Consider the following 21,130-nt stretch of genomic DNA (forward strand, 5'->3'; position numbering starts at 1 on the left):
TTCCACACAATCCCCCCACACCCCACCACCCCCTATCCAACCCCGTAACCCTGCATTTCAGTGGTTAATTCACCTAGCTTGCACATCCCTGGACACTATGTGGAATTTAGCATGGCCAATCCACCAACCTGCATATCTTTGGACTGTGGGATGAAACTGGAGCACCCAGAGAAAACCCACGCAGACACAGGAAGAATGTGCAAACTTCACACAGTCTCTTGAGGCTATAATAAAACCTAGCTTTCTAGCGATTTTAGGCTGTCATGCTAACCACTGAGCCACCATGCTGCCCACACATTGCTTTTCCTTCAATATCAACAGGTCTAAATCCTGGAACCTCGTCCTTAAATAGTCTACCTGCAGCACATGTACTCCAATAATTCAAGAAGGCAGTTGAACACCGCCTTCTCAAAGGCAAACTGCGATGGTTAATAAATGCTTGCCCAGTCAGCAACACCCATGTCTCACAAGTGAATATCAAAAGTAATGAGCTTGTGAGAAGAAGACCGTAACGTGAGGTATAGGAACAGAATTCGGCCTTTTGGCTTATCGAGTCTGCTCTACCCTTCGATCATAGCTGATATGTTTCTCAACCTTGTTCTCCAGCCTCCTTTCCATAACCCTTGATCACCTGTCGAACCTTAAATACGCTCAATGGCTTGGCCACCACAGCCCTCTGAAACACCCACAGAAAAACCCCATTGTCTGGCTGAAGAAATTCTTCTTCATCTCAGTTTTATTTTAGATTAGATTCGCTACAGTATGGAAACAGGCCCTTTGGCCCAACAAGTCCACACCGGTTCTCCGATTCTAAAGGGTTCTAAAGGGTTCTTCACTCTGAGGATGTGCTACTTGTGGAAACATCTTCTCTACATCCTCTCTATCCTGGCCTTTCACAAAATCTTCCACAGAAAATCACAGCCCAGTACAGGTCCTTTGGCCCTCGATGTTGCGCCAACCTGTGGAATCATTCTAAAGCCTATATATCTTAGACTATTTCATTTTCATCCATATTTCTGTCCAATGACCATTTAAATGCCCTTAAAGTTGGCAAGTCTACTACTGTTGCTTTTAGGACATTCCATGCCCTTACTATTCTTTGATTAAAGAAACTACCTCTGACATCTGTCCAATATCTATCAACCCTCAATTTAAAGCTATGTCCTCTTGTGTTAGCCATCACCATCCAAGCAAAAAACCTCTCACTGCCCACCCTAATTAACCCTCTGATTATCTTACGTGTCTCAATTAAGTCACTTCTCAACCTTCTTGTCTGTAACTAAAACAGCTTCACGTCCCTCAGCCTTTCTCCATAAAACCTTCCCTCCATAATGGCCAATATCCTAGTAAATCTCCTCTGAACTATCTCCCAAGCTTCCACATCCTTCCTATAGTGCAGTGACCAGAACTGTCTACAATATTCCAAGTGAGGCCACACCAGAGTTTTTTACAGCTGCAGCATGACCTTGTGGCTCTGAAACTCAGTCTCTCTATCAGTAAAAGCTAACACACAGTATACCTTCTTAACAACCCTATCAACCTGGGTAGCAACTTTCAAGGATCTCTATACATGAACACCGAGATCTCTCTGCTCATCTACACTACCAAGAATCTTACCATTAGCGCAGTTCTCTGCATTCCTGTTACTGCTTCCAAAGTGAATCACCTCACACTTTTCCACATTAAACTCCATTTGACACCTCTCAGCCCAGCTCTGCAGCTTACCTATGACCCTCTGTAACCTGCAACATCCTTCAGCACTATCCACAACTCCACTAACCTTAGTGTCATCCACAAATTTACTAACCCATCATTCTGCGCCCTCATCTTGGTCATTTATAAAAATGACAAACAGCAGTATACCCAAAACAGATCCTTGCGTTAGACCACTAGTAACTGAACTCCAGGATGAACATTTCCCATCAACCACCACCCTCTTTCTTTCAGCTAGCCAATTTCTGATCCAAACTGCTAAATCACCCTCAATCCCATGTTTCCGCATTTTGTGCAATAGCCTACCGTGGGGAACCTTATCAAACGCCTAACTGAAATCCATGTATACCACATCAACTGCTTTACTCTCATCCCCCTGTCAGTATTTTGTCAGGGTTTTTTTGAGATCCCCTCATCCTTTTAAGCACCCAGTACAGACCCAGAGTTGTCAACCACTCGTCATATGACAAGTCTTTCATTCCCGGGATCATTCTTGTAAACTTCCTCTGGGCACCCTCGGAGGCTCGCACATTCTTCCTTTAATATGGAGCTTGAAACTGCACATGGTGGCACAGTGGTTAGCACTGCTGCCTCACAGCACCAGAGACCCGGGTTCAATTCCCGCCTCAGGCGACTGACTGTGTGGAGTTTGCACGTTCTCCCCGTGTCTGCGTGGGTTTCCTCCGGGTGCTCCGGTTTCCTCCCACAGTCCAAAGATGTGCAGGTCAGGTGAATTGGCCATGTTAAATTGCCCGTAGTGTTAGGTAAGGGGTAGATGTAGGGGTATGGGTGGGTTGCGCTTCGGCGGGTCGGTGTGGACTTGTTGGGCCGAAGGGCCTGTTTCCACACTGTAAGTAATCTAAAAAAAACAATACTCCAAATGTGGTCTGACCAGAGCCCTATGCAGTATTTGCAGTGCATCTCTTTTCTTGTAATCTAACCCTCTTGAAATGAATGATAATGTTGCATTTGCCTTCCTAACTTCCAGCAGAGCCTGCATGTTAACCTTAGAACAATTCTGAACTCACAAGTCTGTCCTTCAGATTTCCACAGCCTTTTCCCATTGATGAAATTGGTCTACTGCTCTATTCTTCCTACCAAAGTGCATAACATCACAATATCCTGCGTTGTATTCCACCTACTACTTCTTTGGTCACTCTCCTAGCTTGTCCAAGCCTTTCTGTAGCCTTCCTGCTTCATCATCACTACTTGTTCCTCCACCTATCTATGTGTAATCTGTAAATTTAACAACAATGCCCTCAGTTGCTTCGTCCAGATTGTTAATGTATAACGTGAATATCTGTGGTCCCAACAACTCCAGTAGTTACCAGTGCCACCTGAAAAAAAATCTTATCCTCACTCTCTGCCTCTGCCAGTCAGCCAATTCCATGCCAGTACCTTACCTCTATGGTAATAGGCTCTTATCTTAATTAGCAGCTTCCTGTGCAGCCACATTGTCTGCTGGAAATCCAAATAGATCAATGTCTTCTGACTCTCCTTTGTCTAACTTGCTCATTACCTGCTCAAAAACTTCTGACAGATTTGTTAGGCATGATTCGGGGCAGCACGGTGGCTCAGTGGTTGGCACTGCTGCCTCACAGCGCCAGGGACCCAGGTTCAATTCCCACCTCGGGCAACTGTCTGCGTGGATTTCCTCCGGGTGCTTCCAAAGATGTGCAGGTCAGGTGAATTGGCCATGATAAATTACCCATAGTGTTAGGTGCATTAGTCAGGCGTAAATGTAGGGGAATGGGTCTGGGTGGGTTGCTCTTCGGAGGGTCGGTGTGGACTTGTTGGGCCGAAGGGCCTGTTTCCACACTGTAGGGAATCTAATCTAATCTAATCTCCCCTTGTTGATGCTGAGTCAGCCCTATTTTACAATGCACTTCCAGTCTCATTCTGAACAATGAACTCTAAAATGTTAGCAATGATAAAGGGCAGGCCAAGCAGCCTATAATTTCCTGTCTTCTTCCTCCCTTGCTTCTTTGACATTTTGTGGTCCCTTGGGAACTTCCCTGACTCCAGTGATTCCTGAAAGATGATCACCAACGTCTGCACAAATCCTCAGCTATCTCCTTCAGAACTCTTGGGTGTAGTTTTTCTGGCTCGGATGATTGATCCACCTTCAGACCTTTCAGCTTCCCCAGCACCTTCTCCTTAATGATGGTCACTACACTCATCTCTGTCACTTGACTTCCTTGAATTTCTCGTAAGCTACTGGTATCTTCCAACATGAAGACTGATGCAAAATACCCATTCAGTTTCTATGTGATTTCTTTGTTTCCCATTACTATTCCTCCAGCCTGATTTTTCAGTGGTCAAACGTCCACACTTGCCTCTGTCTTACATTTTTTATATCAAACAAAACTCTTGAAATCTTTTATATTCCTAGTTAGCTTAGCCTCTTCTTTTTTTTCCTCCCCCCTTATTGCTTTTTCAGTCATCCTGTGTCAGTTTTTAAAGGCTTCCCAATCCTCTGGTTTCTCATTTATGTTTACTACAATGTATGTTTCTTCTTTGGCTTTTATGCTGTCTTTGACTTGCCTTGACAACCATGGTTGCCTCATCCTCATCTTAATATGCTTCTTCTTCCTTGGGTTGAATTTCCAATGTGCCTTCCAAAGTACCTCCAGGAATTTTGCTGCTCCATTGTCTTCCCCGTGAGGCTCCCCTTCCAATCAACTCTGGAACTCCCTTGTGTCTTTGTAGTCACCTTCATTCAAATATAGTACTATTACATCTGATTCCAGCTTCTCCCTCTCAAATTACAGGGTAAATGTTTTTATATTGTGGTCACTGCATCCTAAGGTTTCTGCACTTTAAGCTCCCTTATCACCAAATCCAGAATTGTCCTTTGTCTCCTGGCTTTTGCCAGAAGCTGCTCCAAAAAAAAACGTCTTGTAGACATTCCATGAATTCCTTACCTTGGGATCTGCTACCAACCTGATTTTCCCAGTCCACCAGCATATTGAACTCCCTTAGATTATTATAATAGTGCCCTTCTTACATGATTTTTCTATCTCCTGTTTTATTTTCTTCCCCACACACTGACTACTGCTAGGAGGCCAGTATGGGCATTCCCATCAGACTGTATTTATCTTTGGATTCCTCAATTCTGCCCACACATCCTACATCTGACTATGTCACTTCTTGATATTAATTTGATTTAATTTCTTATAACAAGACAATTCCATCCCTTCTACCTGTCCTTTTGATGGGATGCATATCCTTGGATACATAGTTCCCAGCCCTCTTACAGCCATGTCTCTGTGATACTCACAACATTATACCTACTAATTTCAATCAGTGGTACAAGCTCATTAGCCTTGTTTCATATACTAAATGCATTTCAGCACACACCTTCACTCCTCTATTGACTGTCCCCTTTCTCATAGTTGTCCTTTATCTGCTGTGTCTGAAGTTATATTCCTGAGCGTTTCCACACTCTGTCCTATTACTTGTTCTGGGAACTTTAATAATCACTGTTGAACCCTCTGCCCCTTTAACCTTTTCAATGCAATTGACACCACACACTCCCCACTCCCCCACCACCACCAACAGTCTTTAGTTTAAAGCCCTATCCATGGCTGCAGTTATGCAATTTCTCCGGACTCTGATCCCAGCATGATTCAAGTGGAGTCCGTCCCAATAGAACAGGTCCTTCTTTCCTCATTACTGGTGCAAATGTACCATGAATTCATTTCTGTCACACTAATCTTTTGTGGAGATTATTGCCATTATCATCTGCTTTTCAATTTAGGCCCTGGCTGCTCATTCTCCATCAGTGCCTGGATCTTTACCCTCAGGTTCCTCTGCAGCTCAGATGAGATATCCTGAACCCAGGTACCTGGCAAGCAACAGTCTTTTGAAATCTCAATTCTGGCCATTGAAAACAGTCTATATTCCCCTTACTGATCTATCCCCGATTCAAGCTACATTTCTCTTTTGTCCCCCCCTCTTGAATGGCTCCCTATACCACAATGTTATGGAGAGTTCGCTCATCCTTCCTATCACCCCACTCTCATCCACACAGGGAGCAAAAATCTCAAACCCATTTATGACCTTGAGCTGAGGCTCCTTCAGTACTATCTTTTGGATTGCTCTACCTGCCTCACTTGTAATACCCACCTTTCCCTGACCATCTACCAAATTTGAGATAATGCAACATGTGTGACTGCCTCTTGAACCAGTGTCCAGGTAACTCTCCCCCTCCCTAATGTGTTGCAGTGTTTGAAACAAAACAACAACTCATCAACTGAGTTAGACTTCCTCAAGCAACCAACATTTGCTGCAGATGAACCACAATAGCGTTCATCAGTTCTGACATCATGCCGGTGCAATATGTCGCCTGGCCCTGCAGCTGTATTTTACTTACTTTGCTCTTAATTTCATTTTTAACAATTTCCTACTGATCTTTTAGTTTGTAACCTGAAATTATTTCTCCTGTTAACTTCAATTAGAAAATAATTGTCAAATTAGCAGCTGTTACGAACTAATGAACTTACAGTTTTCCTGTGATATACTTTCTTTTGTGCTGGGCCCCAATCCTGGGCTTCAATTTACCCTGTAAAAAATGTTACTAACTATGAACCAACAAGCAAGCAATAAACACCTCTTCCCCTCTGTACAGAATTCCCGTATTGCATCTAAATTCCCCAAATTATGTATTTACTCCAGCTGTGTCTCATTGGGAAGTGATTTCTTTTTCCTGATTCTGTACAAATGCATTATAGACTAAATGGGACAGTTCAAAAGAAAATCAGGTCAATGGATTATTCCAGAGATAACGTTTATGACTTCTACAGGGATTGAGTATCCTGTATATGTCATTGTCGGGAAGATGGGAGGAAAGTGAGCTATTAGAAAGCCTACTGGATTTTAGGTTTCCAAGACAGAGGTATTGAATACAACAGTGGAGAAAAATGAATTTGCAGCAGGCATGAGAAGAGAGTAAGAGTTGGCGTATAAATGAATGCAGGTTGAGAGTGTGGTGATGGAAAAGCACAGCAAGTCAGGCAGCATTCGAGGAGCAGGAGAAACGATGTTTCAGGCATAAGCCCTTCATCATGAATAGGCATGTGGACCAGGGGGAGGCATGAGACATAAATGGGAGGGGGGTGGGTTGGGGGAAGGTAGCTGATAATGCAATAGGTAGATAAAGGTGGGGGAGAAGATGATAGGTCAGAAAGGAGGGTGGAGCGGATAGATGGGCAAGGTGATGGATAGGCCAGAAGGGTGGTGCTGAGTTGGAGGCTTGGCACTGGGATAAAGTGGGGGGAGGGGAAATGAGGAAACTGGTGAAATCCACATTGATCCCATGTGGTTGCAGGGTGCTAAGTTAGAGATTAGTGTTGGTCAAATGGATTTTTATTCATGGAGTTCTGGCTTCAGCATGAGGGAAAGAAGGAACTGTGGTATATTAGATGGTCTTCATCTGAACCATTGTCTTGGTGAATCTGATAACTGAGGCTGTAAAGAAGGCTTTAAATCTAATAGATCAGGATGAGGAGGGCAGGTTCACATGAAAGATGACTTGTAAAATGTTAGAGAGAAAGTACAAGGTAACAATGCACTGTAGCAGTATGAATAATGATATCTAGTGTGTGATGGGAAAACAAAGGACATACAAGCATAAGAGGGCAGCAGGAAATAAGGCCAAAGCAGGAAAAAATGTGAAAGCAACAGGAATAAAGTTCTTTATTTGAATGCCCACAGCATTTGTAACAAGATGGATGAATTGATAACACAAATAAAAATAAATGAGTATGATATGATCCAAGCTTGGATTTCAACATTTAAGGGAGACTGACATTTTAGAAAGACAGAAAGAAAGGAAAAGGAGGGTCGCTCAAAGGATGAGATCAGTATAGTAATGAAATTCAACATATATAATAAGTTTCTGTGGAGATAAGAAACATAAAGGAAAGAAGTCACATGTGAGTGTACTTTACAGGCACATATTAGTAGAGAAGAATATCAAAGAATAATGGGAGTCTGACAGAATGGTACTGCAATGATCCTGGGCAATTTTAATATTGTAATCTTTCAGGTTCTCTCACCAGATACATGTAATTGAGTTTGTGAACGCACTTTTCCTGTTTTATCGAACAAAGTTGCACTCATGGATGGGGTTGATGAATGCAGAAAGAAGGAGGTCAGGTCCCCCTGTTAATGAAAGTCAAAACACCATAAGCTTTCTTAACAACCCTACCCACTTGGGTGGCAACTTTGAGGGGTCTATGTACTTGCACACCCAGATCCCTCTGTTCCTCCATACTGCCAAGAATCCTGTCTTTAATCCTATATTCAGCATTCCAAAATGCATCTCTTCACATTTATCCAGGTTGAACTCCATCTGCCATTTCTCAGCTCAGCTCTGCATCCTGTCTATGTCACACTGCAGCCTGCAGTAGCCCTCTATACTATCGACGACACCTCCAACCTTTGTGTCATCTGTAAATTTACTAATCCACCCCTCAATCTCCTCATCCATGTCATTTATAAACACTACAATGAGCAGAGGCCCAAGTACAGAGCCCTGCGGGACCTCACTCAACACTGACCTCCAGGCAGAATACTTTCCATCTGCAACCACTCTCTGCCTTCTATCAGCCAGCCAATTCTGAATCCAGACAGCCAAATCTCCATGTATCCCATACTTCCTGACTTTATGAATGAGCCTACCATGGGGAACCTTATCAAATGCCTTGCTGAAGTCCATATAAACCACATCCACTGCTCGACCTTTATCGACCTGTCTTGTCACCTCCTCAAAGAACTCAATAAGGTTTGCGAGGCATGACCTGCCCCTCACAAAGCCATGCTGACTGCCTTTAATTACACTGTGCTTTGCCAAATAGTCATAAATCCTATCCCTCAGAATTCTTTCCAAAACTTTGCTGACCACGCACATAAGACTGGTCTGTAATTGCCAGGGATTTCCCTATTACCTTTCTTGAAAAGAGGAACAACATTCGCCTCCTTCCAATCCTCCGGTATGATCCCCATGGAGAGTGAGGAGGCAAATATCCCCGCCAGCGGCTTAGCAACCTCCTTTCTCATTTCCCGGAGCAGCCTAGGATAAATTTGGTCTGGCCCTGGGGACTTATCAATCTTAATGTTTTCCAAAATTTCCAGCAGATCAACTTCATCAATCTTGATCTGGTCAAGACTGTATCCCAGCTCCTCAAAGTTTTCATTGACAACAAGTTCCCTTTCCTTGGTGAAAACCGAAGCAAAAAACTCATTTAGGGCTTTCCCTATCTGCTCAGACTCCACGCACAAATTCTCTTCGCTATCCCTGATCAGCCCTACCTTCTCCCTACGTTATTCCACACGTTTGAGTAAAATGCCTTTGGGTTCCCCCTAATCCTTCTTGCCATTCTTTTTCATGCCCCCTCCTGGCTCTCCTCAGTCCATTTCTGAGCTCCTTTCTAGCAAGCCTTTAATCCTCTAAAGCTGTGCTAGATCCTTGCATAAGCTGCCTCCTTCCTTTTGATGAGAAGTTCCTCTGTTCTTGTCGTCCAAGGTTCCTTAATCTTACCCCTTCTTACCTGTCTCAGAGGAACAAATTTGTGCATCACTCGCAACAACTGCTCCTTAAATAGTCTCCACATATCTGCTGTGCCCTTTCTGTGGAACAGTTGCTCCCAATCTGTACTTCCCAACTCTCAACTTCCCAACTCCTGTCGTTATAATTTCCTTTTCCCCAATTAAATATCTTCCCTTGGTAACTGGTCCTTTCAGTCTCCAAGGCTGAGCTAAATGTGAGGCAGTTGTGATCACTGTCACCAAAATGCTCTCCCACTGCGAGATCCGACACCTGTCCTGGCTTGTTGCCGAGCACCAAATCCAAAATGGCCTCTCCCCTCATCGGTCTAAGGAAACTCTCCTGAACACACCTGATAAAAAAACGGCTCCCTCCAAACCATCTGCACTTAGGAGGTTCCAGTCTATATTGGGAAAATTGAAATCACCCATAACAACAACCCTTCTACTTCTGCATTTTTCCAGAATCCGCCCGCCTATGAGTTCGGTGGTCTGTAGAAAAACCCCAATGCGGTGGCTGTTCCCTTGCTGTTCCTAACTTCCACCCATACTGACTCAGTAGACAATCCTTCAAATGTTGACATGAGAGCAAGATGATGTATTGAACTGGCAAGGAGTTAGAAGGTCAGAATCATTTTTATGGATAGGGCAGAGGTATTCTGCAGTCTGTATTTCGTCTCACCAATGTAAAACATCACATTGTGAACAGTGAATGCAGTATACTAGATTGAAAGACGTACAAAAGAAATGTTGAATAAAAACTGAAAGAACTGCAGATGCTGTAAATCAGAAACAAAGATATAAATTGCCTGAAAAGCTCAGCAGGTCTGGCAGAATCTGTAGAGAGAAGTCAGAGTTAACGTTTCAGGTCAAATTACCCTTCCTCAGAACAATGAAAGCCTGAATGTGGAAGCCTACACATCAGTGCAAAGTGAGTTAATGCTAAGCGTCAAAATAAAGAGGAAGAGTCATGAGGTGAACATCAGTTCTGAGGAAGGGTAACTTAACCCAAAACGTTAACTCTGATTCTTCTCCATAGATGCTGCCAGACCTGCAGAGGTTTCCAGTAATTTCTATTTTTGTTTCAAAACAGTTGTTGTTTCACCTGGAATGAATGTTTGGGGCTTTGGATAGTCTAAATGGAGAAGGTGAATGGGCAAGTTTTACACCTACTACAATTTCAATGAAAGGAGACATAGGAGAATGAGAAAATGTTAGTCTTATTAGTGAGATCCTGAATTCATCGTTTAACTCTTAAGGGGAAAATTGGAATTGTTTTCTTGATGTTGAGGTTCTGAACTTTTCATTTTTGCTGTATTTTCCCACATTACTTATCATTGTCTATGCCACTCAAAGCAGTGCAAAATTCCATCCATCATATTAAACTTGAATAAAGACAATTACAAAGATATAAAAACCAAGTTTAGATTAGATTACTTACAGTGTGGAAACAGGCCCTTCGGCCCAACACGTCCACACCGCCCCGCCGAAACGCAACCCACCCATACCCCTACATTTACCCCTTACCTAACACTACAGGCAATTTAGCATGGCCAATTCACCTGACCTGCACATCTTTGGACTGTGGGAGGAAACCGGAGCACACCCACGCAGACACGGGGAGAACGTGCAAACTTCACACACTTAGTCGCCTGAGGCGGGAATTGAACCCAGGACTCTGGTGCTGTGAGGCAGCAGTGCTAACCACTGTGCCACCGTGCCGCCAAGTTGGCTAAAGTAAACTGGGAAAATAGGTTAACAGGTAAGATGGTTGCTTGCTTTTTGTTAGGAGTGTTGGAGGAGTAGCCCAGGGTATCATGGAAGGAATGGTCTCTATGGAATACTGACAGTTCAAGAAAGTGGAAGGCATATTTGGTGATGGCATCCTGCTGGAGGTGGCAGAAATGGCAGAGGATAATCCCTTGAATGCAGAGACTAGTGCAGTGGACGGTAAGGACAAGTGGAACCTTATTGTTGTTCTTGGAAGGAGGGGAAAGGGATGAGAGGTGCAGGAATTGTGTTGGGCATTGTTGAGGGTCCTCAATCATATCATGGGGGAATCCTTGGTTAAGGAAAAAGGAGGTCATGTCAGAGGCATGAATATGAAATGTGACGTCAGAATAGATGCGACGTAGAGAGAGAAACTGGGAGAATAGAATGGATTTCCTTATAGGAGGCAGGGTGTAAGGAAGTGCAGTTAGTCTTGTGAAACTGAAATATAAACAATCACAAGGACATAAAGACAGAGTTGGCTAAAGTAAACTGAAAAAAATCGGTTAACAGGTAAGATGGTTGCTTGTTTGTTTGTCTTTCTAGCTGAAGATATAGTTGTTCATCATGTGGGAGAATCTGGTAGGGTTCAGGTGGACATGTAGGTGACTGTTAAGATCGCTCTGTACCAAGAAGATTCTATTACAAATAAAGCAGGATACAACAGATGATAAGTTTTGGACAGTTGCTGATCCGAGATTTCTTGTCCTTGCTTCTTAAAAAGTGGTCATTGTTTATTATTTGGTTGCATCAGGTTCAGTATTCCTGGTGAGAATATCCAGGACTCAGTCGATGGACTCGGTCTCCTCAGTGAAATCTTAGCTTTTGTAATACTTTCTTTATAGTCGTGAGAAAGCCAGACTCCAGCTGTCACCCAGAGTAATCAAATCAGACATTCTGGTTAAGTGATTGGATAAAAAATTGGCAGATGGAATATAGTGTAGATATGAAATTATCCACTTTAGTAGGCAGAGTAAGAAAGCAGAGTATTATTTGCATATCTGCAGAATCCAACACTACCCAGGAATCTGGGTGTTATCACACCTACTAAGATTTGGTCATTTCTAGGACATAGGACAGCAAGTTTCCAACTCATGTGAATTCAAATACAGAATGTTTGTTGCTGACAGAACAAGTAATTTGGAAGGCAAATGGAACATCAGCCTTTATTTCAAAGGGGTTAGAATATAAAAGTTGGAAAATCTTGTGAACAACTGCACAGAATATTGGTGTAGTAAAACATGCAGTAGTGTGTAAAATGTTGGTCTCCCTATACAAGGAGGATTATACTTTCATTGGATTCATTTTAGAGAAATTAATCTTGGCTTCTCCCGTGTGATAAAAATCTTAAGGAAAAGTTGAGCAGTTTAGCCCTATACTCAATGGAATTTTGGAGAAATGTTATTGAAGCATGAGATGCTGAGAGGTCTTGACAGCTGGATGCTGGGAGGATGCTTCTTCATATGGGGCATCCAGAACTATCAGGCACTGTTTAAAAATTAAGAGTTCCTCACCTGAGATGAAGATGAGTATTTTTTTCTCTCAGATGAATGTTAGTCATTGGAATTCTCTTCCTTCATCGACAGTAGAGGCTGGGTCACTGAATAAGGTCAAGGTTGAGTTTTGACAGCAAGGGAGTTAGAGGTTATAATGTCAGGCAGGAAAGTGAGGCTAAGGCCACAACTGTGGTTTTGTTGAATAGCACAGCTGGCTTAATCGACTGAATGCCTTATTCAAGTTTCTACTTCTGTTGATTATCAGACATTATGGTGAATGTTTAAAATTCTCAGGCATAGTCAAATTCAGAGCATTACATCATCCAATTTTGGTTACCACACTTAGAACATTGAATATAGAACAATACAGTGCAGAACAGGCCCTTCAGCCCTCAATGTTGCACCAACCTGCGAACTATTCTCAGCTTGAGTAAATCTCCTTTGCCTCCTTGCAATTATCCTCATAACCTTCTGAAAGTGACACTAAAGTTGGTGGAGTAGTGGACAGTTTGGAAGAATGTTACAGGTTGCAGGAGGACAACTACACTATCCCAAAGTCTCCCTAATGTGGCTGAGTTGACTACATTAGCAGGTAGGACATTCCACGCCCTTACCACTCTTTGCATAAAGAACCTGCCTCTGACATCTGTCTTAAATCTATCACCCCTCAATTTGTAGTTATGCCCCCTCGTACACTCTGACATCATCATCCTAAGAAAAAGACTTTCACTGTCTTCCCTATCTAATCCTCTGATTATCTTAAATGTCTCTATCAAATCCCCCCTTAGCTTGCTTCTTTCCAATGAGAACAGACCCAAGTCTGTCAGCCTTTCCTCATAAGACCTTCCCTCCAGACCAGGCAACATCCTGGTAAATCTCCCCTGCACCTTTTCCAATGCTTCCACATCCTTCCCAAAATATGGGGGCCAGAACTGTACATAATATTCCAAGTGCGGCCGCACTAGCATTTTGTATAGTTGCAGCATGATATTGTAGCTCCGGAACTCAATCCCTCTACGAATGAAACCTAACACACCGTATGCCTTCTTAACAGCACTATCTACCTGGGTGGCAACTTTCAGGGATCTATGTACATGGACTTCAAGATCCCTCTGCACATCCACACTACCAAGAATCTTTCCATTGACCCAGTACTCTGCCTTCCTGTTATTCTTCCCAAAGTGCATCACATCACATTTAGCTGCATTAAACTCCATTTGCCATCTCTCAGCCCAATTCTGCAGTTTATCCAAGTCCTCCTGCAACCTGTAACATTCTTCCAAACTGTCCACCACTCCACCGACTTTAGTGTCACTTTCAGAAGGGTTGTGAGGATGATTGCAAGGAGGCAAGGGAGATTTACTCGATTGATACCATCGATGAGGGACTTGAGCTACAAGGTTCAGCAGGAGAAGTGGGAGTTGGTATCCTTTGAGTGAACTAAATTGAAGAAAAATCTGATCAAGATGTACAAGATTATGACAGGCATCGATAAAGTAGATAAAAACATTGCTATAGTAAAACAAAAAATTGCAGATACTGAAAATCTGAAGCAAACCCAGAATTTGTTGGAGAAACTTCAGTTCTGAAGAAGAATCACTGGACTGAGTGTTAATTCTGCTTTCTGTCCACAGATGTTGCGAGACCAACTGAGTTTCTCCACAAATTTCTGTCTTTATAAAAAAAAACAGTTTGAAAACTTTGGACAAGAGATTTGAGGGCCTGTTGGGATGTTTCCCTGCAGCAACAAATAATGACTTGGAACACATTGCCCACAGGAGGTGATCTGTGTGGAAATGATGAATTATTTTGAAACAGATGAGCACATGAAAAGCAATAGATTCTCGGGGCTAAGAATGGAGCAGTGGAACAGTCTGGATTGCTGTACACAGAGACCTGGCATCAAACTAAAGGGCAGAATGAAATTCTTCTGTACTGTTGTCATTCTAAGACTTTGAAGAAACAACAGTAAAACCTTTAGCAGCAGACAAAACTTTAGTGAGAGGTTCTCATGGTGAAAGAGCAGATTAGTAAAATGCTTCTACCCCCTAGTGATCAAAAGCAACATACATGTTGACATTAATTGAAAACTTAACCACTCTGAATATTTTTAGTGTCATAAAGACAGGAATTGATAGCTCAAGCAGGTAGACTGTCAGTGTCTGAAAATATAAAAACTAGGATTCAATGCTTCAACGACACGGTGGCACAGTGGTTAGCACTGCTGCCTCACAGCGCCGGAGACCCGGGTTCAATTCCTGCCTCAGGCGACTGACTGTGTGGAGTTTGCACGTTCTCCCCGTGTCTGCGTGGGTTTCCTCCGGGTGCTCCGGTTTCCTCCCACAGTCCAAAGATGTGCAGGTCAGGTGAATTGGCCATGCTAAATTGCCCGTAGTGTTAGGTAAGGGGTAGATGTAGATGTAGATGTAGGGGTATGGGTGGGTTACGCTTCGGCGGGTCGGTGTGGACTTGTTGGGCCGAAGGGCCTGTTTCCACACTGTAAGTAATCTAATCTAATCTAATCCCTGTCAGCACCTAATTTTCTGTTTCTTTCTCTTTGTAAAGACAGTTTCCAGCATTTTCCACTTTTGTTTTATTTACAATAGTCGCAGTTTTCCTTCTGTCTGCACAAAATGATACTAATGACCTGAATGAATACAGCATTGTCATATTAAATTTGTTCAAACAGGAAAAAAAGTCACTTCTTTCTTCAGTTGGAATAATTAACTTAAAATTACTGATCCCCAGAAAGCTGTGAGTCAACTAAAAACACCCAGCAAAGTATTAATTTAAATCAATTTCATCCGGTGATTTCAATTTTTGAAAAAGTAACAATTACTTTTCTTTAATTTGACCGAACTACACCTCATAAATAACATTTTAAAAACTTCACAGATATCACGGACCCTCAAAAAGGATTTGTATTTGATATTCCACAGTCCTGTTCATTGTTTTGTTGCTAATTCTTAACATACCTATAGTTCTGAGGCAGTTCTCAGGAAGGGTTACTGGACCCAAAACGTTAACTCTGATTTCTCTCCAAAGATGCTGCCACACCTGCTGAGCTTTTCCAGCAATTTCTGTTTTTGTTTTTGATCTCTGTATCTTACATTCGAGCTAGACTTTGTGTATGTGCTACCTGTGTGTGTCATACCTTCACAGGATGAATTTCTTTCTTTTTCCATTCCATATTTTCTCTGCTGTATATGTATTTCTCACTGTTTTGACACTTTCTTTGAAAGCAGATATGATTGCCCACTGCATATTTCATTCTTGTTACCATTGGAGCATGTCTGACATGTAGTTGGATGAATTATTATAAGGGCTTGATGTGGGGAATTATGAGGTTCGACTCTCCAGTAAATTTAATATAATAATTTATATTAAATGACTGAGGAAATATGATGAGTAATAAAGATGGAAAATGTTATAAGGTTTGGCTCTGGGGGAGTTCTTACATCCCAGTATTGACCAAGAGGTAGGAAAAGTGCAGCCAAGGCTCAAAATAGATGAAAATCCAGGGTCCTTTCCTACCTGATGCTAAGCAGGTGCTTAATCCCCCTCGGTCTTCCGAATGCCAGTGGCCTGGATTGTTTCTCCCTCAGCTAGCTACAAGGCTTTTACAGTGAGATGCTCCCTGGATAATGCTCCCACGGTTTATAACCCAGACAGTAAATGACCAAGACTTCTTGTGAGCTGAAAAACACGAAGAAGCTTTACCCTTTACACTGTAAGTATTTGGGCAAAGAAACAAGTGCTCCGGTTTCCTCCCACAGTCCAAACATGTGCAGGTTAGGTGAATTGGCCATGCTAAATTGGCCGTAGTGTAGGGTGAAGGAGTAAAATTAGGGGAATGGGTCAGGGTGGGTCGCACGGGTCGGTGTTGACTTGTTGGGCCGAAGGGCCTGTTCCCACACTGTACGTATCTAATCTAATCTAATCTAAAACTCGGTAAAGAAACAGTCAAGCAGTAAAGAAATCTACCTTACCCGCACAAGGTATACCTTGTATATACTTGGGTGTGTGAACCCACATGCTGTCTATTTTGGCTAATGAGATTGCACCAGTGAGTGTAACTTTAATGGCCAGGGTTTAAAGAGTATTAATAACAAGCTAAAGAATGCAAAGCAAATTCCCATGATGATTGATGGAAATCCCGAACTGTCTGAAAGGTTACAAGTACTTGGCAGCAAAACCTGAAACCCCAGTTGGGAAAGAGATTCTTTGACTCCTCAGCAATGCAGTACTCCCTTAAAAGCTCCAGGCGGGCCCGGAAAATTGTGTCCAGTATCTCCTAAGCTTAAAGCACTCCAAATATGTTGCATTCTGGTGGCAACAAAGATTGAATATTCAAGGATTAGAGTGGAACTTTGAATGATGCTTGAAGGATGAAGACATCACCTGAAACCTGGCCAACACTTATTGTCCAGAATGAATGCAGAATTATTAAGAAAGTGTTCCCAATTCTGGGAAAGGATCACTGGATCCAAAATATTAACTCTGACTTCTCTTCATAAATGCTGCCAGACCTGCTGAGCTTTTCCAGCAAAACCTGTTTTGTTGCAGAATTGTTGATGCTGATGCTTCAAACCATCTTTGAAATAAGAGATAAACTTTTATACCGATCCCATGAATAACCTTACATTTAAGCACGTTGCAGTCTGCCATTATTTGTTTTGTATTTTCTTATTGCCTTTATACGTGAAGGTTTTGGATCAACAAATACATGTGGTGACTAGTTAAGAAGCATTAATTGTAAGAAATTGCAGCTTAATTTGAGGAAAGCATTGTCTGGAAACTCTATCATATTGCCTAATGATGTTTGGTTCAAATTAACCTTTTTAAGTTTACTGGACTTACTCATAAATGTAAAAAAACTACATTGTTTAGCTATCACCTCTCTACCTCAAACATATATACAAAACCATTTCTTCACAGGATAAACAATTGTGTTGGAGAGGACAATCACTGGCTCTTCCTCCAGCTATGTTTCTACACAGAATTGTTAAGTTTTTTGACACTTCTCTTCAATTTCTGCCAATATTACTACCTTGAACCTCTAACAAAAGTAAAAGAGGTAAGAAAATTACTTCAATATTTCCTCTTGTGCTGATGTTAAATATCAATTCTGTTGTGTTCCTCCCAAAAACGCTTATGGCAATACCGTGAGTTACATGCTTGAACAGGACACATGGCCACAAATCAATTCTATGCTGGACACTTTTGTAAATGCTTTAACTTATTTGTGGTTTTTATAGGCAACTATTATTTTCTATACCAACAAAGGCCAAGAGTCTATACCAACCGGTCGAAGTCAGAGAGTGGTGGTAGATGGTAAATATTCAGCATGGAGTCCAGTTACAAGTGGAGTTCCGCAGGGATCAGTTCTGGGTCCTCTGCTGTTTGTATTTTTTATTAATGACTTAGAGGAGGGAGTCGAAGGGTGGGTCAGTAAATTTGCAGATGATACAAAGATAGGTGGAGTTGTGGACAGTGAGGAGGGCTGTTGTCGGCTGCAGAGGGACTTAGATATGATGCAGAGCTGGGCTGAGGAGTGGCAGATGGAGTTCAACCCTGCCAAGTGTGAGGTTGTCCATTTTGGAAGAACAAATAAGAATGCGGAATACAGGGTTAATGGTAGGGTTCTTGGTCAGGTGGAGGAACAGAGGGATCTTGGGGTCTATGTACATAGATCTTTGAAGGTTGCCACTCAGGTGGATAGAGTTTGTAAGAAGGCCTATGGAGTATTATCGTTCATTAGCAGAGGGATTGAATTCAAGAGTCGTGAGGTGATGTTGCAGCTGTACAGGACTTTGGTTAGGCCACATTTGGAGTACTGTGTGCAGTTCTGGTCGCCTCACTTTAGGAAAGATGTGGAAGCTTTGGAGAGGGTGCAGAGAAGATTTACCAGGATGTTGCCTGGAATGGAGAGTAGGTCGTACGAGGATAGGTTGAGAGTTCTCGGCCTTTTCTCGTTGGAACGGCGAAGGATGAGGGGTGACTTGATAGAGGTTTATAAGATGATCAGAGGAATAGATAGAGTAGACAGTCAGAAACTTTTTCCCCGGGTACAACAGAGTGTTACAAGGGGACATAAATTTAAGGTGAAGGGTGGAAGGTATAGGGGAGATGTCAGGGGTGGGTTCTTTACCCAGAGAGTGGTGGGGGCATGGAATGCGCTGCCCGAGGGAGTGGTAGAGTCAGATTCATTGGCGACCTTTAAGTGGCATTTGGATAGGTACATGGATGGGTGCTTAATCTAGGATAGAAGTTCGGCACAACATCGTGGGCCGAAGGGCTTGTTCTGTGCTGTATTGTTCTATGTTCTATGTTCTAAGAGGGTGCACTGGGAACCAATTCTCAGGAAGCCTGCCTGGGATGATTCTCTCTCTGTTTTTCCTTCCTGTTAAATGACACATCTTGCAGTCACTTCTCTGGCTTTAGTAAATGGCCTTACAACAATTCACAAATTCTCCGTTAGTTGACAGTGCAGGCACACACAATGTTACACATTCTGTACCCATTTCTAGAATGGGCGGCACAGAGGCTCAGTGGCCCTTCCTCACACCAGCAGGGGCCCAGGTTCCATTCCACTCTTGGACGGCTGTCTGTGTGGTGTTTGCGCATTCTTCCTGTGTCCGTGTGGGTTTCCTCCTGGTGTTCTGGTTTCTTTTGCAGGCTAGGTGGATTGGCCATGATGTAGTGTCCAGGGATGGTAAGCTCGGTGATTAGCCATGGGAATTACAGGAATAGGGCGAGTCTGTGTGGAATGCACTTTGGAGTGTTAGAACATAGAACATAGAACATAGAAAAATACAGCGCAGTACAGGCCCTTTGGCCCTCAATGTTGCGCCAATCCAAGCCCACCTAACTTACACTAGTCCACTATCCTCCATATGCCTATCCAATGCCCATAAAGAGGGAGAGTCCGCCACTGCTACTGGCAGGGCATTCCATGTTGGTGTAGACTTGATGGACTGAATGGTCTGCTTCCACATTATTGTGATTCTATGAATGCATGCATTGGGAATTGTTGGCTGATAATCAACTGTGAAGCTTGCAACTTAGTGACCTTGTCAAAATGTTTCAGACTTGTTGGAATAGCAAACTGGGGAAATGTCAACTTATCTGCACTAGTTTTACTCCCAGATTCCCACATAATCTGAAATGAATTGAGCCCTTGGTTCACCAGCGATCGTGTGGTTAGGGTTGGAGTCTGCACTGCCTGAAAATATGATGGCAACAGAGTCATTCAAGGCTTTCAAAAAATTTGAATAATAATCTACATAGGAAACGTTTGCAAGATTATGGGAAAAAGTTGGGAGAGCCAGCATAAACAAAAAGAAATAAGTGTTCAGTACTCTGTTGGAACCATTCTATAGTTCTCAATTTTTCAGACAATACAACATCCATGCCCAGTTGCAGCCATATCTGGACAAAGAGGCTTGTGCTGATAAGTTTCAACTGATAAGTGCCAGCTGGTGACTGTCATCGACTAAGGAGATTCTAACAATTGTCCTTCATTATTTTTTAGATTAGATTAGATTACTTACAGTGTGGAAACAGGCCCTTCGGCCCAACAAGTCCACACCGACCCGCTGAAGAGCAACCCACCCAGACCCATTCCCCTACATTTACCCCTTCACCTAACACTATGGACAATTTGGCATGGCCAATTCACCCAACCTGCACATTTTTGGACTGTGGGAGGAAACCGGAGGAAACCCACGCAGACAAGGAAAGAATGTGCAAACTCCATACAACAGTTGCCTGAGGCGGGAATTTTGTGGCACTATGATCATTAGTTTCCCCACTGTCAACATCCAGGAATTGACATTGACCAGAAACTGAACTGGACTAGTCACCTGCATACTGCGACGACAAGAGCTGGTTAGAGGCTCAGAATTCTGCAGTGAATGACTCACTTCCTGACTCACTAAAGACCCTTTACCATCTACAAGGCACAAGTCAACATCTACACAACAAGACACCTTGATTGGCGCCTCATCCAATAGTTTAATCGTTCACTCTTCACACATCAATGCTGTGTACCACTAACAAGGTGCCCTGCAAATATTCACCAAGGCTTCTGAGATAGTAGCTGAGGGTGGCTCAGTGGTTAGCACTGCTGCCTCACAGCGTCAGAGACCCAGGTTCAATTCCAGCCTTGAGCACCTGCCTGTGTGAAGTTTACACATTCCTCCTGTGTCTGCGTAGGTTTCCTCCAGGTGCTCTGGTTTCCTCTCACAATCCAAAGATGTGCAGGCTAAATGAATTGGCCATGAATGTGTAGGTTAGGTCAGTTAGTCAGGGTAAATGTTGGATAATAGGGGAGGGGAATGGGTCTGGGTGGTTTATTCTTCAGAGGGTGGGTGTGGACCTGTTGGGCCAAAGGACCTGTTTCCAAACTGTAGGGATTCTATGATTCTAATTTTCCAAACCCAGGACCTCTACTGTCTTGATAAACATCAGATACAAATACATGGAAACAGCAAGACCACCTTTCCTCTATGACATTCTTCATCATGATAGGGATCTATACTGGCCACTCTTTCATTGTCAATGGGTAAAAGTCTTGGACCTCCCTCCCCAACAGCACTGTC

The 21,130-nt window shown here is 42.9% G+C and overlaps 1 protein-coding gene across 5 annotated transcripts in view; it reads left to right on the plus strand.

The window, feature by feature from the left end:
• The window catches only part of zdhhc21 (zDHHC palmitoyltransferase 21), a 135,726-nt gene that overhangs the window by 96,916 nt on the left and 17,680 nt on the right, over positions 1–21,130 (plus strand). For all 5 annotated transcript variants that reach the window (XM_072586900.1, XM_072586902.1, XM_072586901.1 and 2 more), the window contains one exon: positions 17,466–17,604. In XM_072586900.1, coding sequence (XP_072443001.1) covers positions 17,466–17,604 — 139 coding nt within the window. The remainder of the gene's footprint in view (positions 1–17,465; positions 17,605–21,130) is intronic.

This window comes from Chiloscyllium punctatum, chromosome 2, assembly GCF_047496795.1.
Source record: "Chiloscyllium punctatum isolate Juve2018m chromosome 2, sChiPun1.3, whole genome shotgun sequence".
Lineage (NCBI taxonomy): Eukaryota > Metazoa > Chordata > Chondrichthyes > Orectolobiformes > Hemiscylliidae > Chiloscyllium > Chiloscyllium punctatum.